The following is a 27,306-nucleotide window of genomic DNA, read 5'->3' on the forward strand; positions in this document are numbered from 1 at the left end:
CTGTGTGCATGAAGGAAAAAAACTATAATTTTAGCAGCTGAACTAACCCAAGTCAGACTGTGAAATCAGCCATTTTAATGGAAATACATTTAATTTGCAAGCACTTTTATGTCAAACACTGAGTCCAATGAGTTTCCCCCCAAAATTGACAGTTTTGACATAATAATAATTACATTTGTCCTACTTCACACATGTACAAGTGTGTATTATACATATGTGTGAATTGGAAATGTGTTTTTTGCATAACTCACTCCCCCTGAGACACCCTCGGAAAGTGGGGTCACAGCCAGAGATCAGCCATTATTGATGGCAATTCTGGAGCAATTAGGGTGAAGTGCCTTGCTCAAGGGCACATAGACAGATTTTCCCACCTAGTCGTCTCGGGGATTCGAACCAGCAACCTTTTTGGTTACCGCCCCAACGCTCTTAACTGCTAGGCTACGTGCCACCCATACATTGCAGTTAGGCATGTATCGAGGTATTTACAGCATGGCTTCTGCCTCCAAAGACTCGTCTGCTTTCTCTTCCTTAGTGATTTGTGCCTATCAACATGGAGGTATCTCTGTGTAAGCAGGTTCTGTCAGAGAGCTGCAAGCCTGTGCACTTGATCTCCCTGACGAAACACAAAAGCATGTTGTCGTAGGGTTTACAACAAAGCTCCACATTTCAGGTGTGTGGCATGTGTTAAAAAATATTGTGCCGTGAGGACACATCAGTTCTCCCTTGAGATAATAGGACCACCAAGATACTGTATTAGAGTGCAGTATATAGACCATCACCTTACTTAATAAGTGAGCTGCAGTGTCTACTATGCGACTTCCACAGATCAATTCAATGTGATGTAGAATACATGTGTACAGGTTGAATGTATGGATGAGTGACAGCTTTAAAAGCACTTTTATCCACCCTCTTTATACTCGACAGGAGCTGCCAAATGTGACTGATAAGTGTGGTAAATGTAGCTGAACATAAAGCAGCCCACTCCACAACTAACTGTTAACAGAGCAGAGAGCATGCCCCGTAAACGAACACTATGCCCTTGGTACAGGTAATATTTAGTGCAGGTTGGTCTGACCTCTCAAAGGATGTGTCTTGCCTTGGTAAAACTCACACACCAATTTTAGACATCTGAAGAACAAAATATTCAGTTGCGTATGGAACGACTAAGAGTTTCCAGTTTTTCTTTGTCAAAATGAGAGAATGACTTGACCATTACAAGACTATTTTCCATATCATAACCCTCTTATGTTACATCCCATGAATTGAGTCAACCATATGGCCAGGTTCTGTTCATCCTGATAGTCCCATAGTTTGCAGGCCTAAATTCCATTGTTAAACTGCCCCCAAGTGAACCACTCCCCCAGCGCAATCAGTCCTGTAGTGCAGGGGGTGGGGCCAGGGCAAGGCTACAAGTGGTGGTTCTTGGAGAGGTATGCGATGAGTGCTACAGCCAGGCCCACATATATGCCTGTCCCGATGGTGATTGACAGCACAGCCAGGAAGAGGGCACGTCTGGAGCTGGAGCTGGCCAAGTGGAAGTCCCCCTTAGATACTGCCTTGTTCGTCTGAGAGAGAGAGAGAGAGAGAGAGAGAGAGAGAGAGAGAGAGAGAGAGAGAGAGACAGAGAGAGGGGAGACAGAGAGGCAAGGCGGGGAGAGATAGACAGACAGAATTACTCAATTAATAGGAGGAAATGAAACAGTAGATTGGCCATTTTCCAGTGAGATGTCTGGGGGATCTTGTGGGGTCTCTCAGCAAAACATGGCAACACACAAAGGATAATAATGAAATCACCTGTGACTCAACCCACCAATAGGGCATGTAGCCTTTTGAAGTGCACAAGATGTTACCAAGATTAACAAGGGATATTCTGATTAATACATTTCTGTCTCAACAACCTAGAGGTATTCCTTATCATTTCATCTACACTGTACATATCTTCCCTGACACACTTCTCTGTGAACTATTCGCCCTTATTACCTTGCTGAGGATCATTCTGATGTATTATGTAAAGGAGAGGGGGAGTTGGATTGTTAGCAAGCAGACCTTGATCTTTTATCTTCAGCATTATGGGTGGCCATCAAAAGATTGTCTCCAGACAGGCTCTCTCTAACATTGTTAATTGTGGACATTTGAACTCAAAGACATTTATGAATGAACCAGTCCTTATTTAAAGATTCCAGACGAAGTTCATCACGAGGTGGGTAGGGGCTGAAAGCTGATTACCCCACCGGTGCATGGCCCAAGGTTTCAAAGAACTGTTCTGTGGTCACTGGAGGGTGAAGACAGGAGATGAGAGGATTGTGATGTTTTAATCTTGTTATTTTTTATATTCAGACAGGTGCATAAATGGAGACTCATATTTTTATGTACAGTGAACACAATGTAACAGCGAAATAACGAAGGGCTCTATTCCATCTATAAAGCGTTACAGATTCTGCGATTGAAAAGTAAAAGCAATTTCCAATTGAGCCGAAATATGGAGTGTTTACCGTGAATGCAGTCTCCGCTGAAGCAGAAACATCGCTTTTAAATTTCAATCACGCTGTAATGCTGAACTTCTGCGATGCGGATCGAATAGAGCCCTAATTACATTTTTTTTTACAAGAACTTCCACCACAACTACTGTCTCTACCGCTGTTGTCTGTCAAATGTTTCGTTCCTTCTCAAATACCTTTCCAATTTAACGGTACTAAGAATTTGCCTAATTATATCATTCTGAGTGGAGATATTAGATTAATTTCTAATTCTTTTTAGGGAAATCTACAACCCTTATGAAGCTTGCAATATCTTTGTTCATATACAGTGCAGTAGAAAACTGCTTCTCACTGAAGAAACAAACCTCCTCTGCTGCTGCAGGAAAAGAGTGAGTCAGAGGAAGTGAAAATGGTTCCTTGGAAGTTGTGGGAACGTACGTTTTTGGTTTCCCAAAAACAACGACGCCATAAGTGTCCTGACTGGTAAAACGTAATGTTTTTTAAACGTTCTGAGAACATTTAGTCTGTTTTTTAGGTTGCAGGGAGGTTCTGATAATGTTTTACCATGATTCCTTGAAAGTTTTATTCATGTTCTGAGAACGGAAATTAAATAACTTTCTGAGAACACTACTAGCTTAGTTTTGGTTAACTGTTTTGAACTCCAAGCACAGATAGGACACATGTAAATTAATTTGCTTTAGCATTAAACATGCAAACACATGTATTTACTTTTGTGGCACAGCGTCAGTGAGATTCAAACCTATGATACTTTGATCTCTAGCCATGGAATTAGTCCAATGCATCACCAGGATGGAGCTGTTTTTCCAAACTCATACAAAGCTGCTCATTTTAGTCTATTCGAACAGATGAAATTCCAAAGGAAACAAGAACGTATTAATATCACAGATAGAGTATAGAGTTTTCTTGATGCTGAAAACCGAATGTATGTTTTTAAATAATGTTCTTAGAACGTTCTCTGAATTTTACTAAAGTTTGCTTGTGGTTTTTATGGAATGTTTTCTTAACATTCTCTGTACAATTTGAGAACTTTAATTTAAATAGAACCATAAGGAAACATTACACTGAAGTACTGAAATTCCCACAGACCACACTGCCAATACTTATTTTCCACCATAATTTGCAAATAAATTCATTAAAAATCCTACAATGTGATTTTCAGGATTTTTTTCTCATTTTGTCTGTCATAGTTGAAGTGTACCTATGATGAAAATTACAGGCCTCTCATCTTTTTAATAAGTGGGAGAACTTGCACAATTGGTGGCTGACTAAATACTTTTTTGCCCCACTGTTCACGCTGGTACCCCGTTGTGACCATTTTCCCAAGCATCTCTGAGCAGTCAGACCTTTTGATTATTTTGTGCCGCCAGGGTCACAATCCTTTGCCCCCTATCTGATTGTCCGAGTGTGACCCCCTCTCCATGAGTTACTGCAGCTAGTGTTGCCAGCACTGCCACTACCTGGTTGATAGTCTCCACCAGAATTCCCACCGGCTAGGAACAAGGTCATAAAAGTTCTCATTAGCAAATTCCTTGTATATTATGCTCACCCACCCGGGGCTTTGGCTTTGTTGGACCAACCCTGCCAGGCAGGCTCAGATCTTGAGGGGCGGTGCTGCTTAGTGGGTCTCTGACCGCATCATCTTTCTGCCTTGGCTGCGTATAGGCTACTTGCAGTAGGCCTATAAAACAGATGAGGACTTCTCCTTAGTCTGTGGGTCGCTCAGGTGGGTGTCTAGGTATAGGGTTGGGGACCGTTCCATCATGATAGGACAATAAATAAATATACTATATTTGTAATTTATTAAAACATTTACTGTGTATCCCATATCTGCACAAGATTGAAAACTCTCTCTGTCACAACTTCTGCTCGCAGACACACATGGGCTCCATTTTCCTTTTTCACTCAACTCACCACACTTTCTCACTCACAAAAACACACACCCCATCTTCCATCACAACAACACTCCCCCCACATATACACCCGCACATACCCACATACTGTTCCTTCTATGTCCTCTGTTTTTATCTCTACCATGTTGATTCCTACCTAATTTCGGGCTTTTGAGTTCCAGTTCCTTATATTTTAAGATGTATTATTTCAATAATTGTCCTTTCGTCTAATGCTGTCTTTTATCCATTTATAAATATTATTTTACAACATTCTCTATCTTGAATGGTATAGTGTATTTGTAGTTTATTTCTTTATCAATTGTTGTATTTTATTGTTTTCCTGTTTTTATAACAATCCCTACCATGGATAGTATTCGACTCCTCTATGGGAACTATTATCGAGAATAGCCATGGAGTAGTCTTGGTGTCTCAGAACAGTTGGTTATCAATGTACAGTTTATCAACTACGAGAGCTACACGTTTCTATCACTTTGAAGAGTGGGTAGAGAACTTTGCGCCGTTCTGAAATTTCCTTCAGGAACTGATCATTCATGCGCCTGAAGGGAAATCTTAACGTTACAGCACACAATGACATTCTAGATGATTCTGTGCTTCCAACCTTGTAGCAACAATTTTGGCAAGGCCGTTTCCTGTTTCAGCATGACAATGCCCTTGTGCACAAAGCGAGTTCCATACAGAAATGGTTTGTTGAGTTCGGTGTGGAAGAATTTGACTGGCCTGCACAGAGCCCTGACCTCAACAACAGCCCTGACCTCATCAAACACCTTTGGGATGAATTGTAATTCCAATTTAGCCTAATCGCCCAACATCAGTGCCTGACCTCACTAATGCTCTTGTGGCTGAATGGAAGCAGGTCCCTGCAGCAATGTTCCAACATCTAGTGGAAAGCCTTCCCAGAAGAGTTGAAGCTGTTATAGCAGCAAATGGGGGACCAATTCCATATTAATGCCCATGATTTTGGAATGAGATATTCAACGAGCAGTTGTCCACATACTTTTGGTAATGTAGTGTATATAGAATTAAAAACATGACATTACATTTCGCAACAGATTTCACTACACATTAAGTGTGTGTCCTCAGACCACTACTCTACTAATACATATCTACAACACAAAATCTGTATGTATGTGTGTGTATAGTGCGTATGTTATTATGTGTGTGTGTGTGTGTGTGCGTGCGTGCGTGCGTGTGTGTATGCGTGTGTCTGTGCCTGTGTGTGTGTCTCTTCACAGTCCCCGCTGTTCCATAAGGTGTATTTTTTATAGTTTTATTTTAAATCAGATTTTACTGCATGCATGAGTTACTTGATGTGAAATAGAGTTCCATGTAGTAATGGCTCTATGGAGTACTGTGTGCCTCCCATAGTCTGTTCTGGACTTGAGAAGAGACCTCTGGTGGCATGTTGTGTGGGGTATGCATGGGTGTCTGAGCTGTGTGCTAGTAGTTTAAACAGACAGCACGGTACATTCAACATGTCAAAACTACTCACAAATACAAGTAGTGATGAAGTCAATCTCTCCTCTACTTTGAGCCAGGAGAGATTGACATACTGATATTAGCTCTCCGTGTACAATACTGGGTTACTCCAAGCAGTTTAGTCTCCTTGCTCAATTTCCACAATATTCATTACAAAATGTAGTTGAGGTTTAGGGTTTAGTGACTGAATACAATGCTTTTATTTAAAAAAATATTTATGGCTAACTTATTTCTTGCCGCCCATTCTGAAACTGACTGCAGCTCTTTGTTATGCGTTGCAGTGATTTCACTTGCTGTGGTATCTGACGTATATAGTCAGCATACATAGAAACACAGGCTTTACTCAGAGCCAGTGGCAGGTCATTAGTAAAGATTTTAAAAAGTAAGCGGTCTAGATAGCTGCCCTGGGGAATGCCGGATTCTACCTGGATTATGTTGTAGAGCCTTCTATTAAAGAACACTCTCTATTCTGTTAGACAGGTAACTCTCAATCCACAATATAACAGGCAATGTGCCCTAACACATACATTTTCCAGCACCAGATTATGATCGATAATGTGAAAAGCTGCACTGAAGTCTAACAAAACAGCTCCCACAATCTTTTTATTATCAATTTCTCCCAGCCAATCATCAGTTATTTGTGTAAGTACCGTCCATGTTGAATGCGCTTCCCTATAAGGGTGCTGAAAATCTGATGTTAAATTTGTTTACTGTGAAATAGCATTGTATCTGGTCAAACACCATTTTTTCCAAAAATTTATTTAGGGTTGGTAACAGGCTGATTGGTTGGCTGTTTAAGCCAGGAAAGGGTGCTTTGCTATTCTTGGATAGCAGAATAACATAAGGCTCCTCCACACACTTTCCCCCATGGCCCTGCAATACAAACTCAATTCAAAAGGATTTATGTAATGCTTTTTGTCAGGACATATATTTCAGTCATTGAGCCCAGGCAGCATGGCAGCAAGTTGTTTCTCCTGTTCTGTGATCCATTTATATATTACTGACATATAGCTACCTCAGCCATGTCCAGACCTGAGGAACAGAGAATGTGGTTTAGCCACACACATCGTCTGGATTCACAAACTGCAGCCTCAGTTATAAGCTTTCGTGAAAGGCTAAGTACAGTATGTTCAAAAACATGAGTGAACCACGGTTCAAATGTGCTTGAATCATTTAGGACATTACCTAATTGCTCACTATATCATCAAGACTAACCCTAGCTCTTGTGAACTTAATGATACTCCAAACCGTAACAGGTTTTATAGAAGATTCACTTTCTTGCCCACATTTCTGACTGACAAATATACTAAAGAGGCACTTACAAGACAGACCAGGAAGAAGACTAATAACATGCAACGTATTAAACACTTCATTTTCAGATCGATTGAAAAGCCTCCTACTTTGTGAAATTAAACATTGGTAATATGAGCTTAAACCTAGTACTCATTACAGATAAGGAGATATACAAAACGAGGTAATCTTTTTTTTTAAATGAAGCATGATGATTTCTCCAATTAGTCAAAAAGCATTGTTCATGGAAGCAAAGGATTAAGTTAATTTAAATAATGATTTTCTGCTTTTGCTGCTGCTTTGTATTGAGAGGTCAAATGTATTCTCTAATATAATAGATTACATTTACAGTGTCTGGGCGGACAACCCACCCCTAACACACACACATTCTCTGTCCAACTCCAAACAATGCTACCATGAGGTCCAAAGGCTGATTATTATCTCCTACGTGGGGATCCCTAATCCATGGTTAATCTGGGCTTGATGGTATTATTTAAACAAAAAAAGAGAACTGCCACCCACTGCCCCCACCATCCTCCAAAATATAAGCCTCCACAGAGACCTTAAAGATCAATAGCAGACCTGAGCAGAGTAACTGCAGGCCATGTTACAGATTTAGTGTGCATCGAGCTGAAAGATGTGGGCCTTGACCCCAGTATCAGGTAGCATTCTGCCCCGCTGCCCCAGTGACTTCTAAAATCTGAAGTTTTTTTGATTACTCTCTGTGTTTGATGTAACATACATTCCCCCAGGGGGAGGGGAAGCCGGGCATAGACACAAAAATTGACCTTCACTACCTTTAAAAAAAAAATATATTTAACCTTTATTTAACTAGGCAAGTCAGTTAAGAACAAATTCTTATTTACAATGACAATGAGCCTACAATGAGCCTACCCCGGCCAAACACTAACCCGGACAACGCTGGGCCAATTGTGCGCTGCCCTATGGAACTCCCAATCACGGCCGGTTGTGATACAGCCTGGAATCGAACCAGGGTCTGTAGTGACACCTCTAGCACTGAGATGCAGTACCTTCGACCACTGCGCCACTCGGGAGCCCATCTGTCTTCATCACATAGTGAGGACACTTGCACAGTTTAACCATTCGCAGAGCTATGCGATGTTAATAGCCTTTGTTAACAATTGATCTGTGTTGTTATGTCTATGATGTTACATACAGTATTTGAAACAAAAGACGAGTCATTTCTGCATGCTTAGAAAGGTCAGTAGGACATGGTTGTTTTGGCTGCAGTCGACCGAATTGTAATGAATTGACAATGAAACATTCAGTTGGGCCTGAAAATGACTGTTTATGAATATACAGTATGAGAGACATCTCTATAGAATGGCTTCGATGTTGTTGTTTAAAGTATAAGACAGTGAGATCAAGATTCCTCAGTAACTCTCAGGAGACCTTCAAAAATACAGACTGTTTCAGATGACTGACAAATGCATGAAAATGAGCCACAGTGCTCCCAGTTTGTGTCTCATCATTCTAACTATCATCTGTTTGAACTAGAGGATGCCACACAGGGTGTTGTTGAGTCTTGGGAAAATCTTACAGACACAGTCCCATTTTCCACCCAGCCCTCCATAAATTGAACGAGCATACTAAGTATGCAAATACGATTAACAATCCTATTGTTTTGCGCAGGCGAGAAACAGTTCTTTTGTAATTACTCGTTCAATTCAAGTCAGCATAATGAGTTCAAATCAAATCAAAGCAAAAAGGAATGAACCACGGAGCAACTGCAGTTCTTCAGATGCAGTACGGAGAAGGAGAGGAAGAGAAACCGCATCATAATTTTGCGACTGGGGATGAATGTTTTTTTTTTTTTTTTACAAACATATTACACAATTATCTTCTACCCTTGTGATCTGAAGGTGTTTCCTTAAAAAAAAAAAAATTGCATTTCAAAAACAAACTTAAATACAGTACTCCTACACTATTATCCACAGGGACATAAATATACTGTATACACTACGTGAAAGTATAGAGAAGTAGGTCATTGTGGATAAGAGGAAAGGACATACAAGCCCATCCATGGTATACAGTAAATAAAGAATCTGTTCTTTGTGGATCATCACCATCATCGCCCAGGAAAGGTATTTGTTCCCAGCTTATTCCATACAAGGCCCACTCTCACACTCTCTCTAGCCAAAATATTATAGAAAAAGCTTACTCCATTTGTATGGAGTAAACTCTAAAAGCAGTGAATCAGATTATGCACACTGGTTTACTAAAACAGATAGTTGCAGTTTGGTATCGGAAACAGTGAGAGACCTCTCTAGGGAGACGCGACCTATTCAACTTTGCCCATGTGATAGTATGGAGCTTAATTAAAATAAGATCTACAGTATTAATATCTCACGGCGACAAAAAAAAACTGGGGAATTATTCAGCTGCACATAATGTGTTTTTCCATCACACCATTTGTATACACAAACACCTTATTCAGAGAATAACAATGACCTGGTATGCTCAGGAAAATAGATAAATAACAATTCCAATACAATAATCCTTGGCACAACACAATGACTCAAATCACAATCATCCGCCAATAACAGAAGAAATGTTTGAGAGGTACAGGTAATAGTAAAATACTATTCCTATTTGTTTGTGTCTGTGGCTTTGACAATGGTAATCCTGTGGAGAGGCACGATACCTGTCTCAACCAAAACTAAATGAGGTGTTACTTATTCTTATACAGCAGCTAAATGACCAGCAGATCTCATTCTGGGCTCTTGTGTTCAGGCCGTTCAATCTGTATTTGGCCAGTGCGCCCCCAGCTTAATGAATTTGTGAGCCGGTAAATGGGCACATGCATAAAGATGAAGCTGTCCATTTAACCACAGCGATTGAAGTGGGTTATGTGATAATAGTCGTGGACACACATGTTGTTTGCTCTTGCTGGGTAGAAAGAGGCAACACCATGCACCAATTTGGTCTTGTCGATACACAGTTGCAATATATCAGCGACAGCTGTTGATTAAAACTGTCTGGGTCCAACCATGTAATGTGTCACTAGAATGATGGTGAGGGCCGAGAGAGGGATCCTCATGAAAACAACACTTTCATTAGTAAACCAGAGTTATATATTTCCCTGGAGAAAGTAAATAAAAACCTTAAGGCTTATTCAAACCAGGGAAATACCCTCAAAGCAAAGCACTTTAAATATTCAAAGAGTTATGCATGTCCATTTACACAGCACTATTTCTCTGTGGATCAATGGAGCATGCAGTTCTGATTTATGCTCTGTGTAATGGCTTTTAGTTAGCCTGGTTGCAGAGTTGTTTGTACTTTAGCATGGTTTGATTGGTTTGACAAAAAGAAGTCTGAAGAGTTTGCTAATGCACAAGCAATTTTGGCAACCAGGCAGGCACGTCAGGCAGTAGAAGGTGGCAATTACAATAACAACGCTCTCAGCCGGTCATATTAACTAGAGACATAAATGGACAGATTGGCCCTTGTTCTCCACCAGGTTGCTCTTGGATTGGTGCACATCTATAGAAGAGACCAACCCTTGCTTGAATATGTATTTCACAATCTACCCTCTCTGATAGTTCCTCCTAAGCCTTAGAACAGATGGGAAGTAGTGTGGTGGTGGTTGCAATATGCATGATGACCAGAGCTCTTCCACTCTGCCAGATGAGTCAGAGGGACATAGTCATCATCAACTGTTTCACTGTTGGTGTCATAATAGTGAAAGTGGAAAGAAATTGTACCAAAACACGCCTCAGCCCAGCTTGATCGGAAAAAAAGGGAATCCGGAGCTTGACTGAGGGACTCGAAAATCCCCCAAAAACATTCCTAACCCCAGGAAACTTCAACGGGTGAATATTCAGGAAAATAAAGAAAAATGGTCACTCTGTATGTATTGATTGGAGTATAGATTGAAGGGACATACAAACCGGCTTATGTTTCGGCATAATGACCTTAGATTCAGTCTGAATCAGTCTGGGAGTTTCCACTTCGATAAAAGCCAATCCATGCATGTCCTTTGAGTTTGAGACAGTAACATAAGAGTAAGGAGTAAGGATGCTGGGAGCTGTTGATCGATATAATAACATATAGTAGTAACACTTAACTGCTCTCAGAAAATGGCATCCTTACCACGTAAGACGTAAAAACTATCAGGGGTACCAATGCAATAATGATGAAGAACGGGCGGAAGAAAGACAAGACGACAACGATCATGATGATGATGTCCTGTATCTCTTTCAGTACAATAACTGCAGCTAACAATGTGCAGAAATGAGTTGCTAAAATCAAAGTCATTCTGACAGATTGGTTTAGGGGGTGGGGGGTCCCCTGCAATCTCACCCATGAAATCTAGATTGGTTGTGGTTAAAGCTTTTTTTCCTACACGCTGTCGCCCCAAAGAGCTGTGTATTGATTGCTTTGTTCCTCCTCAAAGGAGGAAATGAATTGGAGTGTTGAGCAGTACAAAAGGTAAAGGCAACCAATTAAAATGGCTACGGCCTGTAACCAAAGTGCAATACTCAAAACACAGCTCTTACTGACGTCCTACCATTGACACAGAAGTTGCTTTCTGGTCTGCTTTGCTTTGAGAGTAGGATTGAGGCACATTTTCACAGAACGAGCCCATAAGCAGTAACCTGATCTTGATTAGAGTGCACTTAACCTATTTAATCCCATGGGTCACAAAAGTGAGAGCACAAAGCGTTTGTACTTTACAAGCTCTAAAGAAGTTAAAGTTGTACCTCTAAACAAATGTATCATATTATGCATTATTAAGGTGTCTAGTATGATTCACAGAAGTTTCATATGATTTCTCAAAATGGTCACAATTTCTCCAAGGAAGAAGTCTGTATTCAACAACTTTTAAAAAATTGTTGAAATGTTTTAATATTTTCTTTGCAAAAAGAATGTAGTTGACATACAGTATGTGCCTGCATTTTCTATGTTTTGTTAATGCCCGTTGTTTTGTTAATGTCAGTATTGCCTTGTAACCTAAGCTTTGTGCCTTGTATGTGATTTCATTCATTTTACAATGATATGGTATAGAATATATTTATTCCATTCTCAGACCTTTCTTGTTATTATTCTTGTGTCTCTTTAAGAAAATCGGTTGCATGTTCCTATTTATCCTTCAGCTTTATAAAGTCAGATATTCCAGTTTTAATACACTTGGTAATATTAACTACATTGTCTTATTATGGGTTGCATGTGATGTATGTACACTGCCTTCGTAAAGTATTCAGACCCCTTGACATTTTCCACATTTTGTTATGTTACAGCCTTATTCTAAAATTGATTAAATAAATAATAAATCTACACACAAAATGCCCCATAATGACAAAGAGAAAACAGGTTTTTAGAAATGTTTAGAAAAAAAAAATCTAACAGAAATACCTTATTTATATAAGTATTCAGACCCTTTGCTATGAGACTCGAAATTGAGCTCAGGTGCATCCTGTTTCTATTGATCATCCTTGAGATGTTTCTACAACTTGATTGGATTCCACCTGTGGTTAATTCAATTGGTTGGACATGGTTTGGGAAGGCACACACCTGTCTATATAAGGTCCCACAGTTGACAATGCATGTCAGAGCAAGAACCAAGCCATGTGGTCGAAGGAATAGTCCGTTGAGCTCCGAGACAAGATTGTGTCTAGGCACAGATCTGGGGAAGGGTACCAAAACATGTCTGCAGCATTGAAGATCCCCCTTAAGGTTACTAATGGCATTAGATTTGCATAGTGGCATGTCTGAGAAAAATTTGGTAACAAATGGGTTAAGATGATTGATATCTGAAACACAAACTCCTGAGGGAGGTGTTGAAAGAGAACCTATGCTATGGCAGAAACCCTGTATGTGTGGGCGGTAGACAACATGGTTTATCTAGAGTACACATAAATACAGACTGTAGCAGAAAATTGAGCCGTACTGCAGCAGTTCCTTGCTTTAAGATTATCGATCTATGCATGGTTATCCATTCAATTATCACATTGTCACATGTACATAAATGTAAATACTAACAATGTTCTTAATTATAAGGTTCTGGCTTCTAACTATTTAGATCCAATAAACACACATATATCCGTGCCTATCCATTCTGCACACACAGTACATTGTGTCTATAGTATTTTTTTAAATAATGAAGTGAAGATTTCGACATTTTGTGTACGTGGGTTGCTTTCTCAAGGCTGCATTTTCCTTCATTATGTTTTGTAGACCACCTTTGATTTTCCTAAATCCCAAAGTGTCAGTATCAATTGAGGACAACTCAAAGAAGGAAGATGATCAGAAGAGATTTACTTAACATGAGTTTGTGCATGTGTTTTCCAATCACTGAGGCTCAAAATGTTTTCCTGTCCTGCTCCTTTCAGGATCTTTCAATGGCTGCTTTGAATAGCTTATCTTTGATAATACCCTAAAGCTTTTCAAAACCTCCCACCATGGCGATGTTGTTTTAAATCCAGCCTGCTACATTTTTTATTCTGCGTCTGCTAGGCTTTGTAGTTGGATTTTAGGGAATTGATTTTAGTGTGGGCTGTGTTGCCCATGCCAACCGAGCAGAGTTGTTTTTAAAGCTGGAGAATGAGAGAGAGATGTAGGTGTGAGTCGTGATGTGCAGTCAGACCAGAGTGATGCAGTGTGGGTAGCAGGCCTCTGCCAGAGGCTTCGAGCAGCTCACAGATATATGAGGTCGTTACACACACAGGGAAAACAACTACCTACCATCTTCATCAGGTCCACTCTTAACTTCCTCTCAAGTTTAATTAATGTTGTTTTTATATGGGATTTTAAGAAACATTTGTGTGTTGAAAATGCCTAACCACTTGTATAATCTATTTGCATACACTTCAAACAGACATGCACTAAGTGTACAAAACATTAAGGACACTTTCCTAATATTGAGTTGCACCCCCACAGTTGTGTCAAGTTGGCTGGATGTCCTTTGGGTGGTGGACCATTCTTGATACACACGGAAACTGTTGAGCATGAAAAACACAGCAGGGTTGCAGTTCTTGACACAAACCGGTGCGCCTGGCACCTACTGTACAACCATACCCCGTTCAAAGGCACTTAAATATTTTGTCTTGCCCATTGACCCTCTGTATGGCACACATACACAAACCATGTCTCAAGGCTTAACATTTTTTAACCCCCTGCCCTTCATCTACACTGATTGAAGTGGATTTAATAAGTAACATCAATAAGGTATCATGGCTTTCACCTGGATTCACCTGGTTAGTCTATGTTACGAAAAGAGCAGGCGTTTTGTACACTCAGTGTACATACCCCACCAGGCATGTCACTATGGGTTTCTTTACGGTACCAAACCAAAAACAGCTGTAACGTTACTCACCACATTTTATGCTCTGCAGTGCTAGCTAGATGTAACTTATGCTTTCAGTACTAGATTCATTCTCTGGTCCTTTGACTGGGTGGACAACATTGGGTGGTCAGTTCATGCGGCAAGAGCTCTGATAGGTTGAAGGATGTCCTCCGGAAGTTGTCATAATTACTATGTATGTCTATGGAAGGGCATGAGAACCACGAGCCTCCTAAGTTCTGTATTGAAATCAATGTACCCAGAGGAGGACGGAAACTAGCTGTCCTCCAGCTACACCATGGTGCTACCATACAGATTGTTGTTGAGGCTACTGTAGACCTTCATTGCAAAACAGTGTGTTTTAATCAATTATTTGGTGACTGGAAAACATATAGTATAGTTTTATCTAGAAAGAATAACTTTTTTAATGTTTCACTATTTGTATTTTTATGAAATTCACTGAGGATGGTCTTCCCTTTCCTCCTCTGAGGAGCCTCCACTGGCATAGAGCCATGTCATTGTGGAATGCTCTGCCTCCAGAGGTTACTCGGGCGTTTTTCCTATTTTGTTGCATTACAACCTGTAATTTAAATATATAATTTTATTTGAATTTCATGTGATGGACATATACAAAATAGTCCAAATTGATGAAGTGAAATGAAAAAAAAAAATATATATATATACATTCTAAAAAAGTGTTGAGTGCATATGTATTCACCCCCTTTGCTATGAAGCCCCTAAATCAAATCTGGTGCAACCAATTACCTTCAGAAGTCACATAATAAGTTTAATTGATGCCACCTGTGTGCAATGAAAGTGTCACATGATCTCAGTATATATACATATGTTCTGAAAGGACACAGAGTCTGCAACACCACTAAGCAAGGGGCACCACCAAGCAAGCGACACCATGAAGACCAAGGAGCTCTCCAAACAGGTCAGGGACAAGGTTGTGGAGAAGTACAGATCGGGGTTGGGTTATAAAAAAATATACAAAACTTTGAACATCCCACAGAGCACCATAGAATCCATTATTAAAAAATTGAAAGAATATGGCACCACAACAAACCTGCCAAGAGAGGGCCGCTCACCAAAATGTACGGACCAGGCAAGGAGGGCATTAATCAGAGAGGCAACAAAGAGACCAAAGATAACTCTGAAGGAGCTGCAAAGCTCCATAGCGGAGATTGGAGTATCTGTCCATAGGACCACTTCAAGCCGTAGACTCCACAGAGCTGGGCTTTATGGGAGAGTGGCCAGAAAAAAGCCATTGCTTGAAGAAAAACATAAGCAAACACATTTGGTGTTCGCCAAAAGGCATGTATGAGACTTCACAACATATGGAAGAAAGTACTCTGGTCAGATGAGACTAAAATGTAGCTTTTTGTCCATCAAGGAAAACGCTATGTCTGGCGCAAACCCAACTCCTTTCATCACCCCGAGAACACCATCCCCACAGTGAAGCATGGTGGTGGCAGCATCATGCTGTGGGGATGTTTTTCATCGGCAGAGACTGGGAAACTGGTCAAAATTTAAGGAATGATGGATGACGCTAAATACAGGGAAATTCTTGAGGAAAACCTGTTTCAGTCTTCTGGAGATTTGAGACTTGAATGGAGGTTCACCTTCCAGCAGGACAATGACCCGAAGCATACTGCTAAAGCAACACTCGAGTGGTTTAAGGGGAAACATTTAAATGTCTTGGAATGGCCTAGTCAAAGCCCAGACCTCAATCCAATGGTAATGACATAAAGATTTCTGTACACCAGCAGAACCCATCCAACTTGAAGGAGCTGGATCAGTTTTGCCTTGAAGAATGGGTAAAAATCCCAGTACCGAGATGTGCCAAGCTTATAGAGACATACCCCAAGAGACTTGCAGCTGTAATTGCTGCAAAAGGTGGCTCTACAATGTATTAACCTTGAGGGGGGGGGGGAATACTTACGCTCAAGTTTTCTGTTTTTTTGTCTTATTTCTTGTTTGTTTCACAATAAAAAATATTTTGCATCTTCAAAGTGGTAGGCATGTTGTGTAAATCAAATGATACCGTGCTTCCACACCTGCATTGCTTGCTGTTTGGGGTTTTAGGCTGGGTTTCTGTACAGCACTTTGAGATATCAGCTGATGTACGAAGGGCTATATAAATAAATTTGATTTGATGATTACAAACCCCCCAAAAAATCCATTTTAATTCCAGGTTGTAAGACAAAAAAATAGGAAATATTCCAGGGGGTAAATACTTTCGCAAGCCACTGTATATATGAATAATGTGAAATAGTATTTTTGTTGTCTCTTGGTGTCTTTCTAATATATAACTCTTGTTTGAATTTAATGTCACATCTTTTGTTATTGTCTCTATCTGTTCGTGTACTTTGTCATCTATTTTTACGTTTAATGTGGACCTCAGGAAGAGTAGCTGCAGCATGTGCAGTAGCTAATGAGGGTCCTAATAAACAAAACGTAAATCTAGAAATGATTGACTTATTTCGGTTAGTTATTCTCTGATGTTATACACATTCTCCTAAGACTGTCTTGATATTTACGGTGACCATGCGTGGTGTAGAGTCATTGACAGTACAGTAGTACTTACCTCGTGGGACAGGTAGAAGGCAGCGATCCCCAGGGGCCAGAAGCAGCACACCATGGAGAAGACGCTCAGGCCCAAGTGGTCTCTTGGTGGCATCATGAGGAAGTTGTCCTCACTCTCCGAGTCGCTCGAGTACTCGCTCTGTGAAATCACAAAGAGTGAATACTTTGAGTGAATACTGCATGTCAAGAAAGGAGAGAGGTCTACAGAAGACTGCACTGTAGCGCATCATAGGGTGGCCTTGCTAATGTTTCGTTGAAATGATTTTCTGTCTTTATAGACTACAGATGACCCCTTGTTTTCCTCACCTCAGCACAGGTTTGTAAATACACTGACAGCTTGCACAGTTGGGCTCTCTAGCAGTCGATTTGCACCGGGAGGGCCCTGTACATATGTTCACCCAGACAGGGGCACGACTAGCCATGCCAGCTGGACAATGATGGGCAAAAAACAACCCACCACCTTGCTCTCTCTCGCTCTCTCTCTGCTTCCTCTCTCTCTCTTAGACACAGTGCCTTCAGAAAGTATTCACACCCCTTGACCTTTTCCAAAATCTTTTGTGTTACAGCCTGGTTTCAATAATAATAATAAATCAGGATTAACATTATTTTTGAATGACTACCTCATCTCTGTGCCCCACACATACAATTATCTCTAAGGTCCCTCAGACGAGCAGTGAAGTTGAACCACAGATTGAACCACAAAGACTAGAGAGGTTTTCCAATCCCTCTCAAAGAAGGTCAGCTATTGGTACATCAGACATTGAGTATCATTTTGAGCATGGTGAAGTTATTAATTATGCTTTGGTGGTGTATCAATAAACCCAGTTAATACAAAGATACAGGCGTCCTTCCTAACTCAGTTGCCAGAGTGGAAGGAAATCGCTCAGGGATTTCACCATGAGGCCAATGGTGAATTTAAAACAGTTTAATGGCTGTGGCAGGAGAAAACTGAGGATGGATCAACAACATTAACCTAAATAACAGAGTGAAAAGGAAGTCTGTACAGAGTAAAAAATATTTCCAAACATGCATCCTGTTTGCAATAAGGCACTAAATGAAAACTGCAAAAAATGTGCTTTATGTCCTGAATACAAAGCGTTATGTTTGGGGGAAATCCAACACATCACTCACTGAGCATCACTCTTTATATTTTCAAGCATTGTGGTGACTGCATATTGTGTATGCTTGTCATCGGCAAGGAATAGGGAGTTTTTTAGGATAAAAATTAATGGAATAGCTCTAAGCACAGGCAAAATCCTAGAGGAAAGCCTTTTTCAGTTTGCTTTCCAACAGACATTGGAAGACAAATTCACCCTTCAGCATGACAATAACCTAAAACAAGGCAAATATACGCTGAAGTTGCTTACCAAGATGACATTGAATGTTCCTGAGTGGCCTAGTTAAATTTGACTAAATCGCCTTTAAAATATATGGCAAGGTGGTCTCCCGAGTGGTGCAGTGGTCTAAGGCACTGCATCACAGAGACTGGTGGCACAGTCGGCCACAACTCACCGCGATCGGGAGGTCCATGGGGCGAAGCACAACTGGCCTAGCGTCGTCCGGGTTAAGGAGCGTTTGGCCCGTAGGGATGTCCTTGTATCATCGCGCACTAGCGACTCCTGTGGCGGGCCGGGCGCAGTGCTGCTAACCAGGTCGCTAGGTGTACGGTGTTTCCTCCGACACATTGGTGCGGCTGGCTTCCGGGTTGGATGTGCACTGTGTTAAGAAGCAGTGCGGCTTGGTTGGGTTGTGTTTCGGAGGACGCATCTGTCACGCCTTGGTCTTAGTATTTTGTGTTTTCTTTAATTATTTGTTCAGGCCAGGGTGTGACATGGGTTTATTGTGTTGTCGTATTGTGTTTTTTGTAGGCATTGGGATTGTGGCTGATTAGGGGTGTGTCTAGTATAGGCTTGGCTGCCTGAGGCGGTTCTCAATCAGAGTCAGGTGATTCTCGTTGTCTCTGATTGGGAACCATATTTAGGTAGCCTGGGTTTCATTGTGTGTTTGTGGGTGATTGTTCCTGTCTCTGTGTAGTTTCACCAAATAGGCTGTAATAGGTTTTCGCGTTCCGTTTGTTGTTTTGTTTATATATATATATAGTTATTTCATGTATCGCTATTCTTCATTAAAAGACATGAGTAACCACCACACTGCATTTCGGTCCGACTCTCCTTCAACAGACGAACGCCGTTACAGCATCGCTTTCGACCTTCGTCTCTCCCGAGTCTGTACAGGAGTTGTAGTGATGAGACAAGACAGTAACTACTAATAATTGGATACCACGAAATTGGGGAGAAAAGGGGGTAACATTTTTATTTTATTTTATTAAATGGCAAGATTTGAAAATGGCTGTCTAGCGATGATCAACAACCAACTTGACAGTGCTTGAATAATTTTTTAAATAATAATATGCAAATATTGTACAATCCAGGTGTTCAAAGTGCTTTCAGGCTTACCCAGAAAGACTCACAATTGTAATCACTGCCAAAGGTGATTCTAAAATGTATTGACTCAGGGGTGTGAATAGTTCTGTAAATTAAATATTTAATGTATTTCATTTTGAAGAAATTTGAGAGAAAAAAAAGTCTAAAAACATGTTTCAACTTTTTCATTATGGGGTATCATGTGTAGATTGAATCCATTTTTAATTCAGGCTGTAGGGCCATGCTTTATGGCCTTTTAAAAAAAGAAGCTGCCTTTACCTTAATTTCCAGCATGATCCACTGGGTTTGCTGCAGGTAGAACGTTCTAGGAAATGTTATTTTAATTGTCTCCAGTCAATCAATCAATCAATGTCTGGTTGTGCATGTGTGTTTGGTGGGGGAATCGCCTAAGTCTGCGGCGGCGTACCTCTGTGACCTTAATTGCACAAAGCCATTTGTCAGAGAATACTATTTGTAGTTCAGTGATTCTAAACCTCACTTTGCTCAAGCTGATCCTTTCCAACGGACTTGTAAATTGTAGCTAAAAATGGGTCAGTTAAAGGGGAGAGTCAATCAAACCAAATGCAATATACTTCCATGGTTGGTTTCATTGACTCATGCTGGAAATACTGGTGAAAGCAAAGTGCCCCCCCCCAAAAAAGCCAAAAAAGCATTGCCCTAATTATGAGGACATTCTTGTCCTGGAGGGTGGATTAGCAGGAAACTACAAGAAATCCTTGCACCTCTTCAGAACTCTAGCTAATTAACTTCAGATGGATCCTGAGCAAGACGCCAAAGAAATGTAATTCACAAATCTCATTCCAGACACAGTGCCTAAATCCGACGGTAATGGAGGCAGAAATGTGGCTGCATAATAGAAGAGTCAGATGCTCCATTAACTAGATTCTGAGACAGACTTCAACGTTCTATGAAAAATACCAGAGTACACAGTAAATGATATATGATAATTGAAGGGACTTAGATAGTAACTTAGACAGCCTATGTACATTTGGAAGGCTTAGACATGTTTCACTCCACAAGTACTGTAAGAACATTGTGAAGGGCAGTCCAATAACAGAAACCCACGGGAATCATGTTAAGTGTGCGGTACCGTATTTGTTATTCATTTTAAGGATAGTAATCCACAATAATTATTCTGTGGGCACCTCATACAGTTGAAGTAGGATGTTTACAAACACCTTAGCAAAATACATTTAAACTCAGTATTTCACAATTCCTGACATTTAATCCTAGTAAATATTCCCTGTCTTAGGTCAGTTAGGATCACCACTTTATTTTAAGAATGTGAAAATGTCAGAATAATAGTAGAGAGAATGATTTATTTCAGATTTTGTTTCTTTCATTATATTCCCAGGAGGTCAGAAGTTTACACAAACTCGATTAGTATTTAGTAGCATTGCTTTTAAATGGTTTAACTTGGGTCAAACATGTCGGGTAGCCTTCCACAAGCTTCCCTCAATAAGTTGGGTGAATTTTGGCCCATTTCCTCCTTACAGAGCTGGTGTAACTGAGTCAGGTTTGTAGGCCTCCTTGCTCGCACACACTTTTTCAGTTCTGCCCACAAATTTTCTATAGGATTGAGGTCAGGCCTTTCTGATGGCCACTACAATACCTTGACTTTGTTGTCCTTAAGCCATTTTGCCACAACTTTGGAAGTATGCTTGGGGTCATTGTCCATTTGGAAGACCCATTTGCGACCAAGCTTTAACTTCCTGACTGATGTCTTGAGATGTTGCTTCAATATATCCACATAATTTTCTCCTCACGATGCCATCTATTTTGTGAAGTGCACCAGTCCCTCCTGCAGCAAAGCACCCCCACAACATGATGCTGCACCCCCCGTGCTTCACGGTTGAGAAGGTGTTCTTCAGCTTGCAAGCCACCCCCTTTTTCCTCCAAACATAATGATGGTCATTATGGCCAAATAGTTCTATTTTTGTTTCATCAGACCACATGTCTCCATGTGCAGTTGCAAACCATAGTCTTTTATGGCGGTTTTGGAGCAGTGGCTTCTTTCTTGCTGCGCGGCCTCTCAGGTTTTGTTGATATAGGACTTGTTTTACTGTGGATATAGATACGTTTGTACCTGTTTTCTTCCAGCATCTTCACAAGATCCTTTGCTGTTGTTCTGGGATTGATTTGCACTTTTCGCACCAAAGTACGTTCATCTCTAGGAGACAGAATGCGTCTCCTTCCTGAACGGTATGATGACTGCGTGGTCCTATTGTCACGTTCTGACCTTAGTTCCTTTGTTTTGTCTTTGTTTTAGTATGGTCAGGGCATGAGTTGGGGTGGGCAGTCTGTTTGTTTTTCTATGTTGTATTTTGCACTTGGCCTGGTATGGTTCTCAATCAGAGGCAGGTGTCGTTACTTAGGTAGCCTTTTCACACCAGTGTTTCGTGGGTGAATGTTTTCTGTGTCTGTTTTTGTTTCTGTCTTTCACTTTGTTATTTTGTATTTGTATAGTGTTCAGTTTGTATTATTAAAATGGACATATACCACGCTGCAAATTGGTCCGACCTCTCTTACTCCTCATCAGAGTAAGACGACGAACGCTACACCCATGGTATTTATACTTGCGTACTATTGTTTGTACAGATGAATGTGGTACCTTCAGGTTTTTGGAAATTGCTCCCAAGGATGAATCAGACTTGTGGAGGTCTACAATGTTTTTCTGAGGTCTTGGCTGATTTCTTTTGATTTTCCCATGATGTCAAGCAAAGAGGCACTGAGTTTGAAGGTAGGCCTTGAAATACATCCATAGGTACACCTCCGATTGACTCAAATGATGTCAACTAGCCTATCAGAACCTTCTAAAGCCATGACATAATTTTCTGGATTTTGCAAGCTGTTTAAAGGCACAGTCAACTTAGTGTATGTAAACTTTTGACCCACTGGAATTGTGATGCAGTGAATTATAAGTGAAATAATCTGTCTGTAAACAATAGTTGGAAAAATTACTTGTGTCATGCACAAAGTAGATGTCCTAACCGACTTGCCAAAACTAAAGTTTGTTAACAAGAAATTGTGGAGTGGTTGAAAAATGAGTTTTAATGACTCCAACCTAAGTGTATGTAACCTTCCGACTTCAACTGTACATTATTACATTGCTGTGTATTTCAAAGAACCCACGTTGAGAATCCACTGAGCTAATTTTGTACTGAATAAGGGCCAAATGAAGAAGGGGAGTTTTTTTGTTGTTGCTTTCTCTAAAGTATTACAACATACCGTAATAAAGATCTTATTAACTCAAATTAAGAATGCGCTATAAAAAGGGTGTTCACCTTGACTGCTCCAGTGACAACCACCAGAAACCATGGCAATACCAGAAACCAACAGTTTAGTGTTGCCCGGCAAACATTTAGTATATAAATAACTAGTCTTTGAAGGTCACATAAACACAGGGATAGGGAAATAATATATCCACAAGATAGCCATCTGAGCCCACATACAGTACATGTCTTCTCCTGCCTGGTCTGTCCAGAAGCCTCCTGAGCAGGTTAATGCCTGGGCTGTGCTACACCTGAATCAGAACAGTTGGCAGAGACAGTCAGACGCAGTGGATACCCAGTGGTCCAGACTGCCTCTCCCTTTTCCTCCTATTTCTCTTCTTCTCCCATCTCCTCCGTTCTCCTCTATCATCTCTCCTCCCCTGTCTCCTTTCACCCATATCATCTCCTTTCTCCTCTCTCCATTCTAGCCTCTCTGAATTCTCAACAGAGCCTCTTTCATGCTGAGGCAGCCTATGAAAAGCCTGATATTTATCAGATGTCAAGAATAAAACGTTGCTCTCTGTGAACAGCTTCAAGGACCCAAGTGATCTTCGTCCTTCAGACAAAAACTTCTGTAATCCATCTGGTCCATTTGTATTTGGCTCTAAATGCAATAATAGAAACATATAATAGAAACTTCTAACCATACAGAAATACATTAATGTGTTTCATACATATAGCCATCCCTTAAAATGTTTACATTCTAATGTATTATGATAAAAGACAGAGCCCCCGAGCCTTACCTCCAGCTCTTGGAACTCATCATCATCGTCAATGTCATAAGACAGGGTCTGGATCTTTGCATCCTCCACAGACAGTTCCAGGAACTTTCCATCGGAAAACATCAGCCCATCCTTGGAGGCAGCAGAGGAGCCGGATGCCAAGTCCTCTATGAAGGTGGTCTCACAGCAATCCCCGACTCCTCCATCCCCCCAGGCCCGCAGCATGTTTTCAGAGTACAGGATCAGGTTGGGCCTGAAGCGGGGGTCCATGCCCTGGGGCAGAGCGCTGGGGTTGAGCAGCTGTGGGGGTCCCCCTCCTCCGCCTACCCCCTGACCATTCTGCTCCTGCTGAGGGGACAGGTTGACCACCATGTGACCCTGGTACTGGGGGGCCGAGTACACCGACACCAGCCCTTCTTTAGTCTCTACCATCAAGCTGCGGGTGTTGATCAGACCGTTGTGCTTGCAGGAGGCCAGCCCTGCATTCCTTCCTCTCCCGATTGGAGAAGTCATCCGCTGTGTGGGGGGCTCAGCCTCCACAGCCTGGCTCGAGCCTGACCCCGCTCCCTGTCCTGGTCCACTCTCCATCCTGGCTTAGAGAGCTGGATTGTTTGATCAAATCCCCTCCTATTTAAAGGCCTCTCTCATAGGGGCCTTGGGTTGGGGAAGGCATGGGATGGCAGGCTGCACTCTCCTGTGGGAAGTCATATTAAAATGGTTTAGCAGATAAAAAGGTATTTTGTATTCAATTTGCCTTGTTGTTGTTTTCATCAAAAGCAGTATAAACCCAGACAAAGCTTTCAAACGTTCATACTTCCTCTATTTAGGTTACTGAATTGGTATTTCAAATGAGAAAAAAATCATTTTTAAATCAGTGTTGGGCTTTCTGCCTATTTTCATGTAGTCTTGCACATGTTGATTTATTTTGGTGAATCCAGCTCAGTCAGAAACATGGCCAGGTAGAGGGTTTAAGAAAAAGTGAAGAGGAGTGTTTTGTCAATTAACATCCACCATCTCTGTGAAGATTTAATGGCACAGCTGCTAGTCACAAAACATAAACCCTGCCAAGCATTAAATCCCAAGGTGTTCGTTGCTGCCTAAGGCACTTCTAACTCCCAACCTATTTCACTTTGCCTTTTATCTGGTGGGGTATGTACCAACAAATACATTTTGTTGTCAAACACACACATGCCTGCAAGCACATACACACACAAAAACACACACATGCACAGCACACACGCCTCACCCTCGATCCCTCTCTCAGCCTGCAAGATTTTGGTTCTCAACCATGCAAATGTAGTCCCTGCATATGCAGTAACGTTTCATGTCAGAGCCATTGATAATCTATCGGCATGCTCTACCTTGCCAAGGCCTGGAATGAAAAGGCCATTTTTGCTAGGTTCAGCAGTAAACTGTGTGTGCAGGATGAGAAACGGGCCACTGCAGGGGAGGCTCTAATGGACAAGACATCCTGGGCAGTTTTTGAGTGTATTGCCACAGACTGTGAGAACAGATTCCCGTGCAGAACCCTGTGACCAATTAAACGCCTCACTGAATGTGGGAGGTATTGGGACTCCCTTGGCTTAATTTCAAGCCTTCATTTGTTTGCTTTTGCATCTTTTGCTGAAGAGTTCAATGACCTGCTTTGCATTCATGGCCTCGGGGAAAGTTAACCAACAGCTTTAAAGCATGTTCTTGCTTTAATTAGCTAATTAAAGGCTCCAGTGGAATTAAAATGGACTGCCACTGTTCCCTTTCTATCACCTTCAATGCTCAAAGCCAATGTCAAAGCTGAAGCCTATTGGAGGGAGAGTCCTTCAACTGTTCAACATTGCAATCTCTATTTACATTATGAGAATATCTAGCAGGTCACGTTTTGGCTCAGTGGCAGTCACAACACAGTGCTATCTCTGAGCATATGACCACAATTGGCCCTCACAAGACCAAGCTTTTAAAGGCTTGACTCGGCACTGAGCCTCTGAAACCATTGGAGTACATAACTAGCCTTGCAATACAGACAATAATGGGAGTCATTATTCTGAAAAGATACTAGATGGGCCACTTTGAAAGGGACTATAGCTCCCTGTTGACAAGAAGTCAATGAATTGAGAATGTGAAATGAAGTGACAATTGGTACCCCTTGCAACACTAAAATACAATGGAAACAGTGAAGATCATGTTTCCATACAGTCCAATGACCTCTATTGACGTTTTTTTTTTAATACAGAAAAGTACATGTTTTGAAGCTATCAATCAGGCCAGATAATGTTAACGTTTTCAAATAATGAGTGTTAGGGTAGCCTACCAGTCGACAATTTAACTTTCCATGAAAGCAATATACAGTATCTCAGTTTGCGGGTTATAGCCAGGCTAGGGGTTGACCAATTTCCTTGAATTTTCATAGTATACATAGTGCATGCAATACTGGTTCAGTAAAATAACCTAGTCCATTCGAATGAATTAGAGTGTAAACTAATCCAAGTGTAGGACATGACACATGTGAATGGAGAAGTAGGCTAAAACATGGTCAGCACCGGATCAAAATAGCTCCACGAAGTCTCCTCCAGTGAATGAAGGAGCTATCCATGGTGCTGTCATTCAAGGTCCTTTGTTTACCTTGTTTGTAATGAGCACCGGACCGTCGTCAGGGCCCAGACATCCATCACTCATCTTGAAACAAAACCAGCCTTATATGATATACAGCCCACGCGGAAATGCGGCAATATCGTTGATGTTATTGTGAAGCATATGTATTCAAAAAAGCCAGTAGCCTACCCTTTTGGTATATTTATCTGCATCGCCCAAAAAAACGAATCATTGAAAATACCAACTGGGCAAAAACTGGTTGCATCAACGTTGTTTCCACGTCATTTCAACAACCACAAAAATACATCTGATGACGTTGAATCAACGTGGAAAACTGATTGGATTTGCAAAAAGTAATCAACATAAGGGAATTTCGTCTTTTTTTCACCCAACCTTTAACCTAAATCCAGTGACATAGTGACATTTTGTTGAATTCACATTAGTTTACTTCTCAACCTAATGTAAATCAACACTAGACGTTTAAATGACGTATTTTCCCAGTGGCTAACTAACATTTATAGGCTTGCTTGTGTTCTTCGCACTCTCCTCAATTCTTTAAAACCCAATGTCGTGAATAAAATTGACAAATGTAGGTTACACTTATATTTGAATTGTGAATAATTTACGAAGACAGTGTTATTTGGTTATGCGCTGGTGTCATCTTGGTGCAATCATTCATTGCTGTAACCTACTTGTTCGTGATCTGACTGGCAAGGCATTCACACACACACTTACCTTCCAAGGTGAAAGGGCGTTCTGCGGCGAATAGGCTGGATCCCGTGGGAAACATAAGTGGACAGAGGGTTTATCAATGGCTCGTTCCCTTTCTCTGGTAATTATCTACAAGCTATCCCATATACATCTAGCCAGAACTCCGAGTCTCCGCCTAATCTGCCCAAAAGTGTTAAACCCAAGCCTCAACAGTCCGATTTCCACCCTCCAAAAAGCAGAGCAAAAAACATCAGTCAATTACACTTTTCTTTTGTGTGCCTGCAATGGGGGTGTTGCAGTTGGCTTCTGCTCAGATTGGATGAATCCAGCGGGGAACAGATGCAGCAGCATGCAAGCAACACAAGCTACAGACATACCACAAGAAGATCATCTTACTTGTGAAGCGAAGGCAGCTGCACTGTGCTTTGTATGTGAACATGTCGAATAGAAACCTTTCAGACCTTACCTAGGCTATCAGTCTAGTGTTGGATGAAGGTCCCAAACA

General features: G+C 41.1%; 1 protein-coding gene across 1 annotated transcript; it reads right to left on the reverse strand.

Annotated features, from left to right (window-relative positions):
* Positions 1–58: 58 nt before the first annotated feature.
* LOC109899658 (synapse differentiation-inducing gene protein 1) lies at positions 59–27,306 on the reverse strand. Its single transcript, XM_020495085.2, has 4 exons — positions 26,826–27,306; positions 23,526–24,198; positions 17,068–17,205; positions 59–1,565 (listed from the first exon to the last, which is right to left on the reverse strand). The coding sequence occupies exons 2-4, from the start codon at positions 24,090–24,092 to the stop codon at positions 1,407–1,409; spliced, it is 864 nt and encodes a 287-aa protein (XP_020350674.1). The 5' UTR covers positions 24,093–24,198; positions 26,826–27,306; the 3' UTR covers positions 59–1,406.

The sequence above is a fragment of the Oncorhynchus kisutch genome, linkage group LG11, assembly GCF_002021735.2.
Source record: "Oncorhynchus kisutch isolate 150728-3 linkage group LG11, Okis_V2, whole genome shotgun sequence".
Lineage (NCBI taxonomy): Eukaryota > Metazoa > Chordata > Actinopteri > Salmoniformes > Salmonidae > Oncorhynchus > Oncorhynchus kisutch.

Bases quoted from the DNA above. Each gene is read 5' to 3' on its own strand.
- LOC109899658 (XM_020495085.2), bottom strand. From the start codon at position 24,092: ATGGAGAGTGGACCAGGACAGGGAGCGGGGTCAGGCTCGAGCCAGGCT. The intron at 17,206-23,525 runs GTAAGGCTCGGG...GTGATTTCACAG, and splicing joins ATGAGTTCCAAGAGCTGGAG to AGCGAGTACTCGAGCGACTC. The intron at 1,566-17,067 runs GTAAGTACTACT...TCTCTCTCTCAG, and splicing joins CCTTCTACCTGTCCCACGAG to ACGAACAAGGCAGTATCTAA.